General features: G+C 35.4%; 2 protein-coding genes across 4 annotated transcripts; one reads left to right on the top strand and one right to left on the bottom strand.

The window, feature by feature from the left end:
• The first annotated feature begins 1,584 nt into the window (after positions 1–1,584).
• On the top strand, positions 1,585–6,518 carry LOC107584961 (palmitoyltransferase ZDHHC23-like). 3 transcript variants are annotated; one of them, XM_016271745.1, is made up of 5 exons: positions 1,585–1,900; positions 2,618–2,801; positions 2,876–3,556; positions 4,521–4,679; positions 6,170–6,518. In XM_016271745.1, exons 2-5 carry the CDS (start codon positions 2,620–2,622, stop codon positions 6,441–6,443), a joined length of 1,296 nt encoding a protein of 431 aa, XP_016127231.1. In that variant the 5' UTR covers positions 1,585–1,900; positions 2,618–2,619; the 3' UTR covers positions 6,444–6,518. The 3 variants fall into 3 exon arrangements, with proteins under 3 accessions (XP_016127231.1, XP_016127232.1, XP_016127230.1); XM_016271746.1 differs by having other exon boundaries at positions 4,512–4,679; positions 6,203–6,518; XM_016271744.1 differs by having other exon boundaries at positions 4,512–4,679.
• Positions 6,519–7,997: 1,479 nt separating this feature from the next.
• On the bottom strand, positions 7,998–17,511 carry LOC107584998 (coiled-coil domain-containing protein 191-like). Its single transcript, XM_016271800.1, has 13 exons — positions 17,297–17,511; positions 16,133–16,171; positions 15,607–15,736; positions 15,385–15,522; positions 14,180–14,607; positions 12,919–12,956; positions 12,750–12,841; positions 11,255–11,337; positions 11,080–11,181; positions 10,010–10,153; positions 9,244–9,396; positions 8,924–8,940; positions 7,998–8,844 (listed from the first exon to the last, which is right to left on the bottom strand). Exons 1-13 carry the CDS (start codon positions 17,393–17,395, stop codon positions 8,673–8,675), a joined length of 1,635 nt encoding a protein of 544 aa, XP_016127286.1. The 5' UTR covers positions 17,396–17,511; the 3' UTR covers positions 7,998–8,672.
• Between the last annotated feature and the right edge of the window lie 82 nt (positions 17,512–17,593).

Genomic DNA, 17,593 nt, shown 5'->3' with positions numbered 1-17,593 from the left:
AAGTTTGTGTGAAGATAAAATATCTGAAGTTTACTGTAAAGGATGAGTGGTCATGTTTGATGTTTTAAATTGTTTACACTCTTGGTCTTTAAAATACCACTTTTGTTGTTCAAATTTTAGGGACCGTATTGTCACTGTGAACTAAATTTGTGACACATCATTGAAAAGTGTGGTAATTTATTAAAAGAGAATGTGTAATCCTCAAGCATTTAATTCTTTCACAGAAAAATATGTAAGGGGTGGATGTGTATAGATGTCTATTTTTTCTGCATAGATTGAACATTTTCTTCTGATTTTTTTTTTATATATAAAAAATATTTGGAACCTATTTATAAATAAAATTCCCATGGCGTTACAATGTTCAATTTGTGAAACTTATGATTTTGAGATTTTCTTATGGCAACCTAGGCATGAAATATCACAACATTGCTATACATTATAACTATTCATCCATAGGGTGTGACAACATGCCCCCGAAAGTGCTGTCTGGGTCTCTAAAATAGAGAAATATTACTGAAAAAAAGTTCAAGTTTTTAGGTTTTAAAAGGCTGCAGACGTGCATACACAGCCCTTAATGACGTCACGTGCACGGTCTGTCAAGGAACTTGAAATATGTTGCATTTTGTGTTTGTCCAGAAGCACAAAAAAGATTGTTACTAATACATAGGTATTCTCTATTTTAACTCTTGCCATTTTCAATTCAATGTCCATTAAAGGCGAATAAGTGAGAGAGAGAAAATCAGACTGGAAGCATCTGGAAACGGTGTTCTCTGCAGTGTTGGGGGTAACGCATTATAAGTAACGCGAGTTACGTAATCAGATTACTTTTTTCAAGTAACTAGTAAAGTAACGCATTACTTTTTAATTTACAAGAGAATATCTGAGTTACTTTTTCAAATAAGTAACGCAAATTACTTTTTTTTGTTGAGAGAAATCAGATGTTAATGTAGTTCTAAAATAAATATGAATATGCATTAATTAATCTCTCTCTCAAAAAAAAAACAGATTCAGTATTCCTCAAAATGAATAAAAATAATGCAACTCAGAATATGACGTAAACCTGCAATAATTAAATGTTAAACAACACAAATATCCTTTATGTATTTAATCCCATTCTATTAACCAATGTCTTTGCTTCTGACCTTCGATGATCCAGTTCAACCGTACTAATAAGCACAAATGACTCTAGACAAACATCTGTGTCTTTTTTATTGCTGAAGTGTGTTGAAATTTCTTCTTCTGCATTCTACTGCACGGACGTAAATTTACATTTCCTTCAGACTGAGGCTTATTCATTTCACTTTTGGTGTGCAAAGGCTTTTATATTTGCCAAAAATATAACTTTTTTATATTAAAAACAAACAAACAAGCCCTGTCCAGATTTAAAAAGTAACGCAACGCATTACTTTCCATAAAAAGTAATTAGTTACTTTTTTATGGAGTAACGCAATATTGTAACGCATTACTTTTAAAAGTAACTTTCCCCAACACTGGTTCTCTGTAACAAACCATGGCCATTAAGTAAAGTTTATAATCGGAGGAAATGAAAGGGTTAGTTTGCACTGACGTCAGGAAGACATTCGCCAGTCACGTCCACAGGGCGGTCAAACGCGCGTGCTGTGCGCTGTTGCTGTTTATGTTACGCGACTTCCTGGTGCTCTCTGTTGTGAACCTCGTAGATTTGGGCCGCTTTGTGTAGTTTTTCTTGGGCAACTGTAAGTAATTTATATGGAGTAAATGACTAAGTAAGCTCTGGTAGAGCAGCTGGGTAAAAAGACTCAAATATTCCACTACCGAAAATGAGACTCTGATTCTAGCAAAGCCAGACGCTGACGCTCACACTGAAAGTACTCCCTGCTGCCCGAAAGGAACTATTTCTGCAGTATGAATGTTTTGTACTGTAAGTATGAAACATCGCATGCCGCATGTTACGTCTGACATTTCACTATCAGTTTATTTACATATTATCGTGATTACTTTTATTATATGCCGTGTTCTCAATGGTCGTCAATCAGAACCTCATTGCTTTTATCTATCTATCTATCTATCTATCTATCTATCTATCTATCTATCTGGAGCCAGTGTTTATTTATTTATACATAGTACATACATACATATATATATATATATATATATATACCCAAGGTCATGGGTTCAATTCCTAGTGAATGCATGAACCGATAAAATGCAGGACTACATTGTATGCAATGTATGTTGCTTTGGATAAAAGCGTCTGACACGGAAATAAAATAAGTTTAATGTTTTTAATATTTTATTTTATTTTCTATAATTTTTAGTCATGAAAATGCCTTTTTATGCTTTTTTTGGTTGTATATAACTAATGCACAGGCCTGGATGCATTAATAATCTACTTTTAAACTGATTCTCACACCATTTAACATAATGTGACTCAAGTATGTGCAAACTATAAACCATAGACACCACATATACAAGAAATTGTTCCAGATGGTGCATCCTCAGGGACATTGTCCCTTTACATACGGGATATTCTAGGATATGCCAGATGAATGACCAATACAATATACAATGTATATTTTTGTCTACCCATTAGTCAGCCACATAAATCTAATAAACGTGCAATCTGGTTTCCTCACAGGAATGCAATATCTTCCCTCACCTCCATTTTATCGGCTGATATCCATCATGACGAAGAGATCCCGTCACACACTAGATCAGGATGATCCTCTGTGCTGTTGCGAGTACATTGATCGTCATGGCGGACGCAGTCACTTGGCAGCATGTTGCTGTGACTGTGAGGATTTGGATGAGGCTTGTGACAGGTAAGCACTTTGGATTCATAGATTACTGCTTAAATGATTAAATGATGAGTATGATTGAATTTGTTATTTTCCAGATGGATGAAGAAGCAGCCTCAAAATTCAGACTCTCTGTCTCGGGCTATGGCCACGTTCAATGATCGTCTCCGAGTGCCCTGGATATCTGGAGCCAGACAAGTTGATATATCAGTGATCCCTCCTCTTATTCTGCTTCCTGTTTTTTTGCACATTGCAGCTTTGCACTACCTGCTGGGTATTTTAGTGCTAACTGCAGTGCCCGTCTTGGTCCTTTGGTACTACTATTTCACTCACCGAAAGAAAGGACACACGTTATTCTTCCTCAGCCTCGCACTCTTCTCCCTCTTCTACATGTTCTACCTCTTCATCACCGAAGTCGTTCCTCGTGGTGGTGTGAATCACCTTCAGTTTACCGTTGTGACAGTGGGTGTTGCTCTTACGGTAATTTTCCTTATAATCACTAAGAGGGGGCCGGGCTACGTCAGGCCTCATCCAACTGACACTCATAGTACAGTGACCTATCACAAACCTCCGTCTGACGTAGATGCCGCCTATCTAAATGGAGCACAGCACCAGGTGGTGATAGCCAATCATGAACAAACTTGTGAATCTGGGACAGCACAGCAGAGTGTTCAGAGGAGGAACTGGTGCGCAGTATGCAAAGTGGTGCGGCCCCCGAGAGCGGGACACTGCAGGATCTGTGGGGTCTGCATCCTGCGTCTGGACCACCACTGTGTCTGGTGGGTGGGTTTATTTAAAAAGCACTGCTTATTCAAGAGGGTCTCAGTCATTATTATGTTTGGATCATATTTCACTCAAAACATTTTTGGATTGTGAAATATTTTTATGGAAATTGTACACACCAGTATATTATGTAAACAAACTTTTATTTTTGATATGTATGTATATATATATATATTACACACACTGCATAAATACATAAAAATGATATAATATACATAATATATGTGTGTGTATATATATATATATATATTAAATATTAATTTTCATGTTTTTGTAAAATGTGTTATTTTATATATAGCTACAGTACTGAAAATCCAATGATGAAAGATTCATCAAGATGTAAATAATAAAACGTAATGAGATTTTGGGAGAATATTTGAATTGATTAAAAAAATGCAAAAAACATGTTGCTAGAATAGGGCTAATTTTCATGCAGTATTTTTCATGCCCATCAAATATACTTAATTTTTATGTAAATGCGCACATTAGCATTACCAGCATTTTGCTTTAGTTATTGACCCATCTTTAGCATCTAATATTAGATATTGTATGCTGCATGGTGAAGTCTTATCTGCATACTCTTATAATTTTACTTTCCCAGAAACAAAACACAGAATGTAATCCTTAATGAAATCAAAGAGTGCACAGTTACCAGAATTCCTGTATCAGTTGGGTTAGCTCATGTGCTATGCACTGAATATGCCCATTGTTATGTTGGAAATCTCAGAACATTCTAGTTGTCCATTTATTATGTTATGGATTAATATGCAGTAATCAAACTTTTTGTTCAGCGCAGCTGTAAAATGTCTTGCTCTTCATGTAAACATATGTGTACTGGAGCCAGTGAGGTGATCTCACCCTCTGCATTCTTCTTACTCTGTGTAAGTGATATGTGAAAATGATCTCCAGGTCTCAGTTCAGTGTCTTGTTTGTCATTTTGGTTTGCGTTAGGATCAACAGCTGTGTGGGGCAGGACAATCACCGCAATTTCCTTCTGACACTTGTTTTCTTTCTGCTGACATCGCTGTACGGGATCAGTTTGGTTCTTCGAAGCGTGTGTTCCGACCAGAATGTAATGACTGCACTGTTCTACTGTCCTGACGTCTACAACCAGTTCAGGTTTGGATCCAAATATACAAACTCACAGAAATGCTTTCTGTTCTATTTAATTCAATTGGTTCTGACCCTCTTTTCAGACCTTTCTTAACACCTCTGTTCCTTCCAGTTCATTAGTTATTCATGAAAAAGTAACTTTGCTGCTTCAAATGCACCATATCAGTATTCAGCAGAATTGTTGAGGGTTTGAGAACAAACTGAACAAAAATTAAGTCTTTCCCAATCATCATCTGCCATTCTTCATACAAACACAAAGTCCTGCCCAAAATTTATGCCGCTGGTTAAAGGAATAGTTCACATATAAACCAAAATTTGCCGAAAATGTACTCACCCTCAGGCTGTCCAAGATGTAGATGAGTTTGTTTCTTCATTGGAACAGATTTGGAGAAATTTAGCATTACATTACTTGTTCACACAGATCCTCTGCAGTGAATGGGTGCCGTCAGAAAGAGTCCAAACAGCTGATAAAAACATCACAATACTCCACGAATAATCAGCATGCCTCCAGTCCATCAATTAACATCTTGTAAAGCGAAAAGCTGAATGGTTGTACTAAACATATTTTTGGGTGTACTGTTCCTTTAAGACAGAAGTTGTGGGCTGCAGTGCACTATTTTAGTATTATTTATATATGATTATTTATTCATATTTTGAATTATCTTTTAATTTCTCACACACACACACACACAAACTTACTTTATACCAACTACTTTTCAATACAACTACGCATACAGCCCACACATCTGGCTTTGCAAGGTGGACAGACAGGCCTAGAAAACCCTCTTGCTCTGCCTGTAGACATCATTTAGATAAGGCTCAGCTCCATCAGTGCTCATTACACTAAAGTAAACCTAGATATTTCCTGTCCTTGGAGACCTACACAACTGCTAGCCAGTCATTATCTCGTTTGCCGTTTCTACCTGAGTTTGTTAAATATTTTTTTCCTTGTTCAAAGATAAAGCTTGTATATACTGTGTGTGTGTGTGTGTGTGTATATATATACAGTGGGTACGGAAAGTATTCAGACCCCCTTAAATTTTTCACTCTGTTATATTGCAGCCGTTTGCTAAAATCATTTAAGTAAATTTTTTTTCCTCATTAATGTACACACAGCACCCCATATTGACAGAAAAACACAGAATTGTTGACATTTTTGCAGATTTATTAAAAAAGAAAAACTGAAATATCACATGGTCCTAAGTATTCAGACCCTTTGCTGTGACACTCATATATTTAACTCAGGTGCTGTCCATTTCTTCTGATCATCCTTGAGATGGTTCTACACCTTTATATATGTTTTCTATTCTATTTAATTTCAGTTTAAGTAATTTTAGTATTGCAACTTTAAAGTTAAGATGAAAGTTTTGATCCTCAAGTTCACACAGCTTCAGTATGACTGTTCATAACAGCATTTTTAGTATTTTGAGTATTAATAATATAACATATAATAATAATAAAATTAACCTATTTGTCTCCGTCTTTCTGTTCATCAGTTCTGCTCTGTGTTTCACCTGTGCCTGGTACAGCTGTGTTGTGACAGGAGGTTTACTGCACCTGCTGCTCTTGCAGCTTATCAACGTCAGCTTCAACGTGACCGAACGGGAGGCGCGTCTGGCTTTGAGAGAGAAAACCGGTCGCAGCCTTATCTGGGGTCTGATCATCGACACAGGCGTTTACTCAAGAGGCTTCCATAGTAACTGGATTGGATTCTTGACCATGAGCAAGGCTTCAGAGCCATCAAATCATAAACCATCAAATCTGGTGTAGAAATTCAGCTCTCAGTCTCCGCTGATGGAAAACAATCGAACTGGTCTTTCAAGTGAATTATCACCCATATACAGTTGCATCTCAATAAATTAGAATGTCGTGGAAAAGTTCATTTATTTCAGTAATTCAACTCAAATTGTGAAACTCGTGTATTAAATAAATTCAATGCACACAGACTGAAGTAGTTTAAGTCTTTGGTTCTTTTAATTGTGATGATTTTGGCACACATTTAACAAAAACCCACCAATTCACTATCTCAACTAATTAGAATATAGTGACATGTCAATCAGCTAATCAACTCAAAACACCTGCAAAGGTTTCCTGAGCCTTCAAATGGTCTCTCAGTTTGGTTCACTAGGCTACACAATCATGAGGAAGACTGCTGATCTGACAGTTGTCCAGAAGACAATCATTGACACCCTTCACAAGGAGGGTAAGCCACAAACATTCATTGCCAAAGAAGCTGGCTGTTCACAGAGTGCTGTATCCAAGCATGTTAACAGAAAGTTGAGTGGAAGGAAAAAGTGTGGAAGAAAAAGATGCACAACCAACCGAGAAAACCGCAGCCTTATGAGGATTGTCAAGCAAAATCGATTCAAGAATTTGAGTGAACTTCACAAGGAATGGACTGAGGCTGGGGTCAAGGCATCAAGAGCCACCACACACAGACATGTCAAGGAATTTGGCTACAGTTGTCGTATTCCTCTTGTTAAGCCACTCCTGAACCACAGACAACCTCAGAGGCGTCTTACCTGGGCTAAGGAGAAGAAGACCTGGACTGTTGCCCAGTGGTCCAAAGTCCTCTTTTCAGATGAGAGCAAGTTTTGTATTTCATTTGGAAACCAAGGCCCTGGAGTCTGGAGGAAGGGTGGAGAAGCTCATAGACCAAGTTGCTTGAAGTCCAGTGTTAAGTTTCCACAGTCTGTGATGATTAAGAAGGCCAACAATTCACTAAAAATGTTTTTTTAATTGGTCTTATGAAGTATTCTAATTTGTTGAGAGAGTGAATTGGTGGGTTTTTGTTAAATGTGAGCCAAAATCATCACAATTAAAAGAACAAAAGACTTTAACTACTTCAGTCTGTGTGCATTGAATTTATTTAATACACGAGTTTCACAATTTGAGTTGAATTACTGAAATAAATGAACTTTTCCACGACATTCTAATTTATTGAGATGCACCAGTATAACACAGTGAAGTATAATGTTGTGCTACTTGATGCCTTCAACATCCATTCCAGAGTCAGTTTTATGGCTCTAGACATTGTGCTCAAGGTCTCATCAACAGTCAGTTGAATTGTGTGGATCACTAGATGGCAGTGTTGTAGTATGTTACATCTCTACCAGTGTATTTCAACATCAAGTACACCATTACTCAGGTGTGGTTAGTGTTTACCAGCTTGGCATTACAAATATTATGTAAAGTTCTCACGAAATATATACTTTTTATGATTAATATTAAGAATTCATAAGAATGAATAAGTATCATAAATAATATATTCATTTTCTTCCATGATTTGTCATGTTATTTAATTTTTCTAAAATAAATGTTTTTAGTAATTTCAATCATAGGGAACCATGTGTAACTTGCACTTACAATTAGAGGAAAACAAACTAACAAATATCACACATTTTTGGTTTACATTCACTGCTAGATGGCTCTTTTATAGATTTTGCTGGCTAATATTTGTTCCCTCAACTCCAAAGTGTGTCTTATGTGAACAAACATTGAGTATCAAGCCTTATTTAGTGCCTTTTTGGAACATCAGAAGTGATGCAACACTGCATCTATATCCAGACAGCACACAGCTTTAAAACTGTCATCTCAGTATGAATGTTTTATGTGGAGCTTCATGTTTGTTATTTGAGGTCTTTGTGCCTGTGTGTGTATTTTCTTTTCATGTGCTTCAACTGGGGACAAATCTGTGGCATGTACCATCCAGCAATTTTTTGATGTGCAGGAATTGTTGCAGCATTTTTTAATCAAAGTTGGCTTCCTTTCATTAAATGCCTTCTAAAGAAACCGCTAAAGAAGCACTTCAGAATCCGGATGTTTCTTTGTCCCATGTGAGACGGTTTTATAATGTAATGCATTCCATTCTACAAGTTGTTCGATTAAACTGTACCATGGAGAAATAAACAAGCGTAAAATGATTAAACATGGTGGCTCATCAAGCTGCAGATGTTTTCAGTGTCATTTGATGATGTCATGTAAAGCCTGTGTGTGCAGTTAAAGAGGATTTACGGAGTGCCACGGGGAGTCAATAGGGGAGGAGCGGAAGTCGGGCAAAATCTCTGCCACTTTACGTCTGAGCTGCTCTCTGCGTGCCTCTCTTTCTTTCTCTTCTCGCAAGACAACAGGAAGACGCCTCCAGCCAGCAAAACACTTCTTGACAGCTCTCCTACAAAGCCCAGAGGGCCAATGTCAGAGCAAACATACATTCATTTTTCTAAATACTGAAAATACTAAATAACCCATACATTTCTTTTTCTACTATCTTTAGAAAAGACATTTTGGCCTTATGGTGCATTAAAAGTGTCACATTGAAAGACGTGTTTGACATAAAAAATAATAATTTTTTATGGATTATATATATATATATATATATATAAATAATTTTATATATATTATATATATATTATATATATACTGTATATTTATTCAAAAATCAACAAGAACTTTTGTTGGCTAAACCAAATATCACTACAGAAATTATGTTGTGTCAAAATCTGAAACTTTTCTAATCATTCACAGTTTCCTACCAGTCTGTGTGTGTGTGTGTGTGTGTGTGGCATTTTACCCTTTTCCAGCTACACACAACCCTCTGAAGTAAGATCCGGTGATACAGCTGGTTGGCACTGGCCTCTCTCTCTGCATGGGCCTCATCCACAGACTGAAGCCAGGAGCAGAAGCAGCGTCTCTGCAGAGCCAGTGTGTAATGATCCACCGCTTTCTGGAGGAGACCGAAAATGCGAAAACACCCGAACATAAATAACTGTCTACTTTAATTAAGTCTGTCATCATCTAATACACTCCCATGTTTTTTATGGATTGAAAATTTTCCCTGCTGACTTCCTTTTTGTACTGTACAAATATTATAGACATACATGCTAGTTTTGCAACTAATTGGACCTTGAGGTTTCTGCTTTCATGGATGTGGATCAATATTTAAACAACAATGCAAATTCTGAATTCAAAGCCATTCTGTTTCTGTCTTTGTGTCTCTGTCCTTGTCAATCTCTCCCTCTCAGTCACTCCATCTCCCTCCTGAATCTCAGATATCCGCTCTCTGTTAATTTATTTCGAAAACAGGTGGTTAGCCAGGTGGAAACGCAACAGTATACTGTCAACATCATAACAATTTGGGGAATGGACCAAGAGTTAATGCAAGGCAACAGCTGGCCTTCCTGTCTGTGTGCGAGCTGCCCATAACTCTTTGGATGAATAATTGAGTGTGTGAGTGTTTGTCTGGAAAGCAGGTGAATGGCCTGCATTGTTACTGTAGGCCATGAGTGAGTGTGTGTGTGTGTGTGTGTGTGTGTGTGTGTGTTTGCAGTAGTGCTGACCTGTGTGTTGACATGGCTTTGCTCCAGCAGGTGTTTCCATGGTGCCAGGCCTCGGTGCAGTAAAAGGGTTCTGAGGTAGTGCTGGGCCGCCCGCTTTGACAGTTCCTGTTCCCGTTCTGCTCTCTTCTGCTTCTCAAGTTCTCTCTAAGTTCACATTAACCCACAAACACACACACACACACACACATAGTTACTTAAAACTTGTGTGCAAGTTGGCTGTGTGCATAAACATGATGAATACATTAATTTAATGTATTATAAACATTTTGTTTTTGTATTTTCTAGATTGTTGTTATTCTGAATGGTTTTTAGCATGCTGCTAATCAGTTTCTAGAGCATTCTGGGTGGTTTCATACTGGCATTCTGCACAGTAAAAAGTGGTAACCTACAGTCTACATACAACTCATTTATATCTTATTAAAGTTCATATCTCACAACTCTATTTTGTGTTTCTGCCATTTATTAAAAAAGGTAATTGTGACTTTTTGTCTCACAATTCTGACTTTTTTCCCCTGCAAGTTTATCTCTCACATTTCAGACTTTTCTTCTCAGAATTACAAATTCATATCCCACAAAAATTGTGAGATATGAACTCAGAATTGCAAGAATAAAGTCAGAATTTTTAGGTAAAAAGTCGCAATTACCTTTTTTATTTTTCTATTCTGTGGTGAAAATGGTTTCCATAATTTCTGCCTGATTTAACTCATTAAAAATGTGTCTTGTTAGTATAAATTAATGTATTTAGATTGATTCAGTGATGTTAAATAATATTTTAAAATTGAATAAAACCATTTTATCAATTTTACCAATTACCATTTTCAATTTACCATTTTTTCCCTAGATAGGTTTGGGATTATTTTCACCCATTTCATCATCCGAAAAACCTGAAAATCATTCAAACGGGCTAAAAATCATAATTACAATTACTTAAAAAGTAAACAGACCCCTCTCCTCAATAAGCCGCATGATTTGAGGCATCACTCATGTCTGTAGCATAAACAATTAATAAAACATTAAAAGTAACATGATCCAATGATGTAAAACCCATGATAATGTGTTTGACCACACACCTTTCTCTGCTGCCTCTTCTCTTCCTTCTTCCTCTCTACCTCCCCTTGTTTCTCCTCTTCCTCAGCTCTGAGTCTTTCCTCCTCAGCTGACTTCATTTGAGCCTACAGAACAAAAAAAGGAGAGGCTTGTTTCATCATAGTCACGTTTCTATGCTTGAAGAGAGGCAAGTCTTACCAGTTTCTCCTCCTGTTTCTGTCTCCTCCGCTCCTCTATCTCTCTCCGGCGCTCGGCACGCTGCTGTGCTCTTTCCTCCATGGCTGAAAGAAACATAAAAAAGGAAAGTGAGAGACAGAGTTCGTGGGTGACCGAGACATCAGTAAAGGGCCAGATTAAAGGGTCACTGTGAAGTTCTGCAGCATGTTCTTCTGATCTTATGGTTCTTTGGTACAAGTTTGATGTGTTGCTTGCATTTGTATTCAAGGCGGCGTCTCGTATCACACCAACTGAGTGATTTTTTTCAAAATCTCATTGTCATTTGTAGTGTTTCACTGATTAAGTCATGTATTGCAACCAGGATCAGGAATTCACCATGGCTCGAGACAAAATGCTACCAAAAGTGACAAACATTTTCTAGATATTTAAAATATGGGGGAAAATTGCCCCTGTATGTAGCACATTCCTGTTTTTTGAATACATAATATTTCATTCTATTATGAATAGTTAACTAGTTATCAGTTTACTTATATATAATTACTTATTTAATATAGTGTAATAGTGGGGAAAAAAATGAAACGTTCTGAAAAGCTCACCAATGTAAAGTTCAAGTATGAGAAAATGACAAAATAATAAAAAAAGACATTCAATAAGAATAGACTTTTCTTACTACTTTTTAAAATGTATTAATTATTGCATTAACGTATTGTTAATTTAAATATAGCTCATATACAGTGTTTTATGGGAAAATAATTATAGTTTTGAAAATACACTCACCAATGCAAAGCAAAATTAAAGAAAAATATATATATATTCAAGAAAAATCTACTTTTCTTATTAATTTGTAATAATTTATTAATTATCTTATTATTAATTAAAAAAATAATAATTGTTATCACTAATTTAAATGAATGAGGTGGAAAAACACAATCACCATTTACAACGGGCTGTGTTTATGCTACATGACCTTGCGTTTAATGTAAAAACATTTGGATCAGATCTGAGCAGGACAATAGCTTGTCAGTTTATCATTGTGAAAAAAATCTCATAGGTCACTGCCAAGGCCAGGACAGTCCACCTCAGAAATTGAATGATAATATCAAAAATAGTGGATGTCATTGATGAGTCGGCAGGGCCTTTAACTCAGCAGGATGTTGACTCATAGGGGCTGTTAACAACCACCCGCTGACAGACGCTACCTTGTGCACAAACTCCCTCAGATACTCAAAAAACCCTGATAATTGAAAAAAATATGACTATGTAATCAATAACAATGAAGCTCAAGTTTTAACACATGGAAGAGCCATAGTGCGGTTTTGGTATTGTTCTTGGTTTACTTTACATAGAGTTGCACAAGTGGATTATGAGTGTATAGAGATTGTGTGCATCTGTATCAATGCATTCAGTATCAGAGAGGATTTAAAACTAGGGCATAGCCATGAAATTAATTTTCCATGCTTGGAACAACCGTAGTGACAGTTTCCCAACTGCTCGAATGCGTATGTGTATGACTGACCTTGTACTGTAGGCTGGGGAAGAGCTGCACGATGCAGAGATGCTTTTTGGATGGTGTGGCTGCTGGTGTTTTCCCCCGAGGCACTCTTTGTTCTGGGATTGAAAGGAGAATGAATATCTTTGTGAAATTGTGACTAATAACAAACATTGTGTCTCCCACGCGCGCACACGGATAGAACAGCTGTGGGAAGTGACCCTTTGGTAAAATCTAGAGGGATTACACTGAGTACATGAAACAAGCAAGTATTAAATTCTGATCCACTCTGGTGCCTGAGGTGACAGATTCATTTGATTTGAATAAACTGTAAAGATTTGTCTCACAAAAAATGTCACGTATCGTCAGGGTCATATTTCACCCCATATTCGAAAGTAAAAAAGATATTATATTTTAAATAAAGAAAATATACCTATTTTAAAGCCATTCATATTTTTTTGCATTGTGGCATTATTTTAATAAATACTTAAATAGCTGCCTACTGTAATGCACAAAAAATATCATTCTCATCAAAGTAATCAATAAAAATACACACGACACTATACAATAAAAATAATAATATTAAATTCTGCATATAACACTATTATTCTGGGGTTGGTAAGATTTATTCAAGTCTATAATGTTCACCAGTGCATTTATTTGTTCAAAAATAAAGTGAAAACAGTAATATTGTGAAATATTATTACAAGTGAAAATAACTGTTTTCTACTTCTACTTCACATGATCCTTCAGAAACAATTCTAATATGCCGATTTGGTAAGGTAACATTTATTATTATTATCAATGTTAAAAACTGTTGTGGTGCTTGGTATTTTTGTGTAAAACGTGATACATTTTTCAGGATTCTTTGATGGACAGAAATGTCAAAACAACAGCATTTATTAATCTATTTATTAAACAGATTTTTATTACATGTTTTGTAACATTTTAAATGTCTTTACTGTCACTTCTGATCAATTTAACGCATCCTTGCTGAATAAGTGTTAATTTCTTACTGTAATATTAACATATTGTCTCTTTATATATAAATATATTTATATTTAAATTGTAACATTTTTAAATTATAAGTAAGTGTATATCATCGTAGTATTTATTTTACTGAATTTAATTTATGCTGATTTTAATCAATTCTTTTTTATCTTAATTTATTTTTTAATTTAATTATATAAAATATTTAAAAACATGTTGTCTAGACAGAATTATTTTCATTGCTGTATTACACTAAAGAGAAAGATTTTTTGCATTTCATTAATACAAATTAGTATTATGGGGGTCTGATTTCCTATAAGCAAAATAAAAATAAAATTATTTTGATTTTGGGGTGAAATAGTAAAGATGCCAAGTGAAGTTAGTTGTGAGAAAAGGTTTAGCATCATTTCTTTGCAGATACCTCTTTTACTTTGACATTCATACATTTTTAATTGTGACTAGAGTGCCCAAATACTCTTGTGGTTGTTATACATGTTTCGTGCAAGCTGCTCCACACTCCTCTTCTCCTCCATCTCTCTGCGTAGGCGAATCATCTCCTGGTGGATCAGTTCTTCCTGTCTGTGTGCCTCCTGCCTCTTCTTTCGCTGCTTCTCCTTTTCCAGTTGCCACGCCTCCTCTCGCACCTCCCTTAGCACTTCCTTCTCTTTATGCAGTTTCTCATGCTCTGCATCTCTGCGCATGCGGTTCTCCTTTACCTGCTTGTGACGCACCTCCATGGTAATGCTAGGGTCCCTCCATTTCTTCTTATTCTGATCAGAGTCTACTTTAAGGTCCTCCACTATCCCAAAGTCCAACACCTCGGTTTCCATCAGGTCCTGGAGGAAATTGTGCACTACAGAGTTCTCCTCCTCCTGTGCTAGGTGAAAGTACATGTCTAATGAAAAAAGAGAAAGTCCAGATGAGATCAGTGTTGTTAATGCTAACTAAAACACTAAAAGCTAATAAATTATTATTAACTATTACAAGTTGTTTTTGGTAATTGAAATAAAGCTTAAATAAAATAAAATATAAATATTAGAAAAATTAATAAAAAAAAACATACATGAACATGTTTCCTTGGCAACTAACTGAAACAGTATTATTTTATTTTATAGTATTTTCATTTTATTAAAATTTTTTATTAATATTTTTTTGTATATATTTCTGTTTTCATTTAAATTTGGTCATTTTTAGTAGTTTTATGTATACATTTGTTTTATAAATTTTTATTTCAGTTTGAGTTATTTTAGTACCAAGTTAAACTAAATTAAAATGAGAACTGTTGCCTTGGCAACTAGCTAAAAAAGTTTTTTTTAATTAATCGTTTATTTTATTTCAAGTAACAAAATATTTCAATGGTTTTAATTTTAGTTTAGATTTAGTGTTAGTTAACTATAATAACCCTGAACCATGAACTCAGTTGAATTACAAAAATGACTAAAACTGAAATTAAAATAAAGTTATATAGAAATATTTTTTAAAAATGACTAAAGCACATAAAATTACTAAAACTTGAAAACTGAAAATCTAAAAATAAAAGCTCATTCAAAATATTAATAAATACTATAATAGTATCTAAACAACCCTAAAATAACACTTGTTTATATTTTATGGGAATTCTTAAGGTAAACTTCAAAAAACAAAGAAGGTACTTCCTTCATTTCATTTGTACCATCAAAGTTATTATAGCTGGATTGTGTGGTTTTAACAAGTTGTTTGGATTCTTCCTTCTCCTCTTCCTCCTCGTCATCATCCATTTCAAGCTCCAGACGTAATTTCTGGTTCATCCATTCACTTAGAATTGACTGAGCTGTAGAATACAGGTGGAACTGTGGAATACTGATAAAAACCTGCACAGGCATTAAGTGCTGAATATTAATTAGTTAAAGATTACCTTCACTGTACGCATCATTGTGATCCTGTAGCTGCTCTACGTTCTGCAGAGCCATACTTTTTTTTCTACCACATGGTTTCTTAATGGAAAACACCTCAGCTACAGCAAACTCTGAAGCCTTCTCCACCCTCTGAGAATAATTATGAAAAGAAAATTATATGTAATACATGATCTCAGACACTGCATCCCTTATAAACCAAAAACAAAGTACACTTTAGCATACTTTAGAAAAAGAGTACTTATTACAAAAATAATATACTTTAAAATAATCTACCCAAATGTAATGTTTTTGGACACTTTCGGGAAGGTTAATTGAAATGAATAATTAATAATAAAATATCATGGAATGCACTTTTAAAAAGTGTACTTAGGCGTGTTAAGAAACAGTTAAGAAAGTGTACTATATTTAAGTACACTATAAGTGGACATTCAATACAATTAAGCACACTTCTTTGTCACGAGCGTTGACATACATTTGCATTAATTTTCTGCATGACATGAATTCAAATGATTGAAATGTACTTACCTTCACCCACTGCTTTATGTCATTCTCATTCAGCTGCACCTGCAATATGAGATATGAATTCAGCTCTGCTCATTGTTTCCACCCAAAATAGACTTAGACCTCAAAATGTATTACCGGCTTCTCTACAGTCATAAGCTGATCACTGGGTTAAACCAAGAGCTTTCCAACCTTGTTCATGCCTGAAGTTCACATAAACTGATGTGAATTAGTCACACTGGCCTCACACATCTAATCCCTGGATAAATATCCCGTGTTACATACACCCAGTGTTGGGGGTAACGCATTACAAGTAATGCGAGTTATGTAATCAGATTACTTTTTTCAAGTAACTAGTAAAGTAACGCGTTACTTTTTAATTTACAAGAGAATATCTGAGTTACTTTTTCAAATAAGTAACTCAAGTTACTTTATTTTTTGCAAAAAAAACTGATTCAGTATTCCTCAAAATGAATACAAATAATGCAACTCAGAATATGACGCAAACCTGCAATAATTAAATGTTAAACAACACATGTCCTTTATGTATTTAATCCCATTCTATTAACCAATGTCTTTGTTTCTGACCTTCGATGATCCAGTTCAACCATACTAATAAGCAAAAAATTACTCTAGACAAACATCTGTGTGTCTTTTTTATTGCTAAAGTGTGTTGAACTTTCTTCTTCTGCATTCTACTATACGGACATAAATGTAATTTCCCTTCAGACTGAGGCTTATTCATTTCACTTTTGGTGTGAAAAGGCTTTTATATTTGCCAAAAATATAACTTTTTATTTTAAAAACAAACAAGCAAGCCCTGTCCAGATTTAAAAGTAACGCAAAAGTAACGTAACGCATTACTTTCCATAAAAAGTAACCAAGTACCGTAATTCGTTACTTTTTATGGAGTAACGCGGTATTGTAATGCATTACTTTTAAAAGTAACTTCCCCAACACTGCATACACCTGAAGGGGTTTTCATTGCGCATTTGAGCTAAATACTTCTGCTGAGCCACAAATCTATTCATTACTAATAACCAATGTGAATGACCAAAGATAACCTGAGTGTGACATATATTTAGATGAATACCTCTGGCTGAATATTGTAAAAAAGGAAACGAAGGAAAACACGAAGCTACATCTTTGAAGAACTGAGTGAGAAAAGAGGAAGCAGGGTTTACTCGCCTTAATACTGCCTGGTGTTTTTGTCTTTGTCGTTTTCCAACGAAAAATATCCGGTCTGTGAATGGGATTTGCCATGGTCGCTTGTACATGGGCATGCATTTGGATTGTAAGCTAATATAATATGTTTTCACATGTTTTCAAAGTGTATGTAGCAGCAATTTACAGTATATGTTATACAAATTTAGCTTCGTCGAAACATTCATGTACTTAAGTGAGAAACTTTTCGCCCAGCAATGGAATTGTGGGATTTGTAGTTTACGCAAAGTGATGTAGCATGAGTTGACGCCTAAGAAAAAC

The sequence above is a fragment of the Sinocyclocheilus grahami genome, unplaced genomic scaffold, assembly GCF_001515645.1.
Source record: "Sinocyclocheilus grahami isolate Dianchi unplaced genomic scaffold, SAMN03320097.WGS_v1.1 scaffold65.1, whole genome shotgun sequence".
Lineage (NCBI taxonomy): Eukaryota > Metazoa > Chordata > Actinopteri > Cypriniformes > Cyprinidae > Sinocyclocheilus > Sinocyclocheilus grahami.
Note: the sequence above shows the minus strand (reverse complement) of the source record. Positions and strands in the feature narration are given on the sequence as shown.